We start from the raw sequence: 5925 nt of genomic DNA, 5'->3' as shown, positions 1-5925 counted from the left end.
TTCGGCTACGCGCGCGCGCACGCTCGCACACAAGCAACGCGCCGTATATACGTGTGCACACGTATTGGAAATGTGAACCGAATATTACCGAATCTCACCGGAAAGAGTCGAAGTCAGACGAGTGATCCCCTTACCGCGATTATCAGTTACCCCTCGTACAAAGGGTCCGTCTATAGAAGTCTATGGTCATCACATATGGCCGCCACCCAATTTCCCCTCACCGCGCTCGCTTGGGTCCCTTCGTCCTAAATCCTACATTACGCTCCGTCCATATATTCTTACGTCCATGCAACTGGCAGTGAGTGAAACTTGTACTACGTAAAACAGCTACTAAGCCAAGGACAAATAAAAAGTCAAGATGACATTTAGTTGGTGGTTGGTTTGGCCACATTGACCGAAATATAATATAAATTTGGTTACTAATAAGTGAGGAGCTATAACGTTTCTCTCGTGACTCTTGTAGATCGACGCAATAACCCGACGAGTGATTACCCAATGAGCGTACAAGTTTTATGAGAAAATGTACTGTTCCCACAAAGACTGTACACCCATTGGATTATTGCGCGTTGCGTTGATTAGAACCACTATGCTCCACGACCAACAAGTACGGAATCAGTCGACTATGTAGTCGAGACGTGACGCTGTGTCGACCGTACGAGTGATAAAGAATTCTACGCTCGCCGCGTATCATACACGCGATCTCATACGCGCAGTATACACCGATTCTTCGTATATAAGCGAACGGCTCTTAAGTTAAGATACAGTGTTCGGCAACATGCTGAAAGCGAACGACGCAGCGAGAATGTTGGACGGCGATTCTTGTGCAATTTGTTTGCAGGAAGTGGAAAAATTGCTGAAAGCCAAAAAAACATGGAGCTCGCAGATGTGTATCGAATTTAACAGTGTCTGTTACTCGGTTCGTTGCAATCGCAAAGGCAAGCATATATCAGCGTTCTATATATTCGTGACAGTTGCACTCTTGCGTTCTCAATACCATGGCACATTTACTCGTGCGTGTCATAATATCTTCAGATCTTTCACACAGTTTTACATAACTAACGATTGGTTTAATCATCCGTATTGAAATAATCAGGCATATGCGGGTAACATTCGTAACATACGTCATGTTACTAATCAACTGAATTATATATAATATCTAGGGTAAAGGCGGGCATTATGGCCAGGCGGGTAATATGGCCACAACACCCGTATTAAATATTCTAAACATTGATAAACATCGATAATGTATAAAAACCAATTATTGTAGCTATTCTTGAAGTTTAGTAACAAAAATCTCTCTATTTTGTTGTTATTTGTGGTTTGGTGCTTCATTGTTCTCCATAACCATCAAAATATACACGTCAAAGTGAGACATGGCACTTCCAACTAAGTAAGATTTTCAAATTATAACAAAATAATTTTGGCTTTTCTCATTACACATTTTAAAACCTGAACCTTGGCTATAATTTTATAATAAATTTATCGTGCTTTGCCCATTATTTTGATAATTATAATGCACATTATTAAATGTATGCTCGGCGGCTAATATGGCCAGCGACAAAAATAGCTAATATGGCCAGCGAGTACAACAGAGTGTAGAGTACGCCAGTGCTGAGAGTGATAACAGCGAAGAAAGAAAATAGTTATTTCTCACAATTTATTAATAAATTGTGAGAGCACGGCGTTACGTAGAGAGAGAGTGGACATACACATACACATTTCTTAAATGTGTACTCGTATGTTTAAAATATTTCAAAGTTTATGTTCTGTACGATTAAAGTAATACTTTACGATTAAAGTAAATACCTCATTTTTGCAAAATATTACTGTTTTGTACACTTTTTTTTATAGTTGGCCATATTATCCACCCCACGTTTAATATGGCCAAAACGCATACTTTCAGATTCTTTTTTTCTTCGAATATGGATAGATTTTAATTGATCAAAACATTTTGTCATCAAAGCTTATTAAATACACTAGAATTTCAGAAAGTTACAAAATAAAAAACCAGCGGTTTGAAAATTATGACCTCAAATCAAAACTATGGCCATAATACCCGCCTTTACCCTACATAGAGGAGAAAGTCTTCTATTATGAAATAGGATTCTAATATCAACGTCCAATTTCAATCACAAATCTTTTTTCGCGACGATTACACGATCTAATAATAAATTTTATACTAAATGGATTTTATTCCAAGAGCAATAAAAAGAGGAATAAACAAGTAGTGCCTGTTAATTTAGCAGAAACCCTGCTAACTCATATCAAGAACTTATTTCATAATAGGGACCTTTCCTCTGCATTGTACTGCATGCCTCATTTGCACTAAACGTATCCACCTAATGATTCGGTAAATTCAGTGTTTATGGATTGGTATTGTGGATGTTACCAAATTTTCTCAATTATCAATCGTGTACTCAATAAATGTATTTTTTAACGTTGTGAGGTTTTAATACACGAACGTTATGTTGCAACGTTCTAATGGAACCGATAAGATATTATTTAATCTTATAATGAAATGTGGTATGCGCAAACACTTTGCCTAAGACTTTTTTAAAACACGTTATTTAGAAAATTATTAGAATCACAAGATACGAACAATTAAGTTGTTTCACTTATTTAGAACCACTTAGATTAAAAACAAAGTTTTATTAATTTACGCAGCAAAAATTTAAAAAAGTTTAAACTTGTGATTCCCATCTATTTTTAAACTTTCAACATTCATATGCCCTTGAAATTACATCCGCTTGTAATTGATTAGCTCCAGATAATGTTTTTGGAGTCAATTATAACACTTTTAAAAAAACGTTTTTTTTAAAAAAAGTAAAAAGACGCCAAATATAAGCGCTACCTAATTAAGAATTATACAAATTAATTATTTGGATATATTTTATAAAAAAAACATTTTATCTCCTCTACAAAAGTATCTTCTCTACGAAAGTAATGATATCATCAAATGACGCCAACTAAAATAAATATTTATACAAATTAGATATATGGCGATCGTGGCGCAGAGGATTATGCGCTAGTCTGGTACTCCGAAGATCCGGGTTTAAAATCAAACAACATTATTGGTTTTCGTTCGATCGCCACATAGCGAAGTGGATATAGAGAGGTGTTCTAAGAGGTTTGGGCACGTTCCTTCAAAAACGCCTTGTAACCCTAAGGGGAATCGATAAAATGTATTTACATTTATTTACAAACTAGATACACTACAAACAGAGAGGATTTGAAGTCTTTAAGTTTGTTTTCTGTTTCTGGACTGGTGAGCTAGTGCGATAAATTAGAGTAAGACAAGAATATATTTTCTCATTCTAGCTTACTGCATTAGTTCACTACTGCAGGAATAGAAAATAAACCTATTAAATACGGCGGAAGTGACAAACCGCGAGATTCTTAGCTTTGTTGTGAAACACACGCGCAGGCACGCCCACCCACAACCCACACACACACACGCTCTCTCTTTTTCTCTCTCTCTCTCAGAAACGCGCGTGCCCGCGTGATGCCTTATCTGTCTTCTATTGTTGCCGTGGGTTCTCGAAAAATCTCAATAGAAATGTTCAAATGATTATAACTCTATGAATAAAAATCGTAGAGACTTTGGCGACCTTTGGGTTGTTTTCGTCTTGAAAAGCTGTTTCGAACGAGTTCTCACTCAACCCCCCTCCCCATCCCAAATAGCACAAAGTCGATTATTAATTGACTGTCAATCGGCAGAAGAAATCTTAAGTCGACATCAAAGTCCAGCTGGATATCGACTTATAGTCAACTAATAGTCGACAAATGACTCGACTATAGTCGGCTATTAGTCAGCTAAAAGTTGACTTAGAAGTCGACTTTATGGCAATTATAAGTCAACTTTTAGTCAATTTTACGTTATATACATACATATATTAACTACTAAATTTGTAATACTACCATCTCGAAAACTTTATTGATTAAAGTTTTTATATTTTAATTGTATAATAATTGCAATATATACACAATATATATGTATATATATATTACATGTATGTATATATGTAAAATGTTCGGAGGATATTCTCAACTAAATAAATAAACTATATAAACAGATAAATTTTATTGTGAACAAAATTAAAGATATCGGTAAAATAAGTAAAATTATATTATTTATGATAATTATATAGTATAACGGACCACCCTCCAATCTCGATGATCTTGACATGTGTTGTCATGGTCATGAGCCTGAGTGAAATTCAAGAAGTTTTAGCCGTCGGCCGGTGTTTGTTAAAAAGTTATTAAGAAAAAAAATGTTTAACGATTACGGTTTTTAACATTTATCTCGCCAAATGTTAAAAACTTTGAAAAAATATGACTCGTCTCATGTCCAGATATGATCTTGTCGTTTATCATGAAAGCACTGATAATTGATAAACAAGCAAGAAACGTGCATGTCGCAACAATTGCGCTACACTCGAAAAGTGAGATTTCGATTCACTATGTATATCGGTTTGACATTTTGACCTAGTTTACATCGTGCACTTGATACGCGTATCAAATAGTAACAAATAGTAAATAACTAGTAAATTGTTTGGTCATTGGCTGATCAGTTCAAATACACTATTTGATACGCGTATCAAGTGCACGATGTAAACTAGGCCATTGACCAGAAAGATTGGTCAAAAGATGCCGAAAACATAAGAAGATGACGAAAAATTTGTATGTCTGTCGGTAAGACGAAAAAATATTTTTTAGTCGATTTGTCGCTTTACCGAAAGACGACCTTCAACTTCCTGAAAATGTCGACTTTAGGTTGACTTTCAGTCTATAGTTAAAGTCGACAATAAATCATCCTATAAATGGTTGACTAAATATCGACTTAAAAAGTTGACTTTAAGTTGACTAAAAAATGTCGACTATCAACCGGCAAACAGTCATTTGTGCTATGTGGGATGCCATTTAAGATTTTTGCTCCCTCCTCCCCTCGTCCCTCAGGGGTGTGGAGGTGAGTCCCATACAGCATCAAAGCTTTCAGAAATATTTCAGAAACATTGTAACAATGCAATAATGTTCTCTGAAATGTTTCTGAAAGCTTTGGTGCTGTATGGAGTGTTTCTGTGATTAAATAATTGACTTTGTAATCCCATTGTATTCCTATAAATTTCAATCCTATTATACATATATTTCAAACCATTCAAAAATTATTTAGGTGGCCCAAAACTTTTGGTAGGCAATTTCACTTCTTTCCAACAAATCTCTACGTAATTTCCTTGGATTCTTAATGCGATTTCAATCGAAACACTGCGCACGACAAGTGCTCATGCTTTTTGCGTATTACTCATTATTAGACATTGCTTAGACGTAGTTAAAAAGGAGTGTTTATTGTAGATAATAACGAGAAAACGATTTTACGGGATGTAACGGGGCATTTCGAACCGGGAAAAGTGACTGTAATAATTGGTCCTTCTGGTGCGGGAAAGACCAGCCTGCTGAAAATCGTATCAGGCAAACGATTGACCGATGTTAAGGGCACTGTCACCATAAACGGCGTCAAATGGGACATGGGAATGTTCCGTAAACATGTGTGCTATGTGCCGCAACAATTCGATCTATTGCCGTTTCTCACGACGAAAGAGACTCTCTACTTAGCGACTCGACTGAAACTCGACGCTAATCAAAGCAACCAAGTGATTTGTTCAGTTGTAAGTAACATATAAATACAAAAGACGCGTTCCAAGCGCTATACAAAAATATATTATTAAATAAATGATAAATATAGTAATTATGTATTATTATACATTATTATTACATCATATAATAAATTCTTTTTTTTTTCAATTCTCATTTCTTTCTCTGTACTTTTTCCAATTTATGAGTTTTATTTATTAGTACTTCTACTAGCTGCGAGCAATTATAATAGATTGACACATCATCAGCTATTATTTCTGTTATAGGTGGACAAAG

General features: G+C 35.4%; 1 protein-coding gene across 1 annotated transcript; it reads left to right on the top strand.

The window, feature by feature from the left end:
- The first annotated feature begins 163 nt into the window (after positions 1 to 163).
- Positions 164 to 5716, top strand: LOC105571126 (ATP-binding cassette sub-family G member 1-like). The gene is made up of 2 exons (XM_012028598.1): positions 164 to 935; positions 5350 to 5716. Exons 1-2 carry the CDS (start codon positions 776 to 778, stop codon positions 5676 to 5678), a joined length of 489 nt encoding a protein of 162 aa, XP_011883988.1. The 5' UTR covers positions 164 to 775; the 3' UTR covers positions 5679 to 5716.
- Positions 5717 to 5925: the final 209 nt, after the last annotated feature.

Source organism: Vollenhovia emeryi, unplaced genomic scaffold, assembly GCF_000949405.1.
Source record: "Vollenhovia emeryi isolate VEMERY1.0 unplaced genomic scaffold, V.emery_V1.0 DF941162.1, whole genome shotgun sequence".
Lineage (NCBI taxonomy): Eukaryota > Metazoa > Arthropoda > Insecta > Hymenoptera > Formicidae > Vollenhovia > Vollenhovia emeryi.
Note: the sequence above shows the minus strand (reverse complement) of the source record. Positions and strands in the feature narration are given on the sequence as shown.

Excerpts from the sequence above, each read along its gene's own strand:
- LOC105571126 (XM_012028598.1), top strand. The coding sequence starts at position 776 with ATGCTGAAAGCGAACGACGCAGCGAGAATGTTGGACGGCGATTCTTGT. Across the intron at positions 936-5,349 it reads GGTTCGTTGCAATCGCAAAG|ATAATAACGAGAAAACGATT; the intron begins GCAAGCATATAT and ends TGTTTATTGTAG.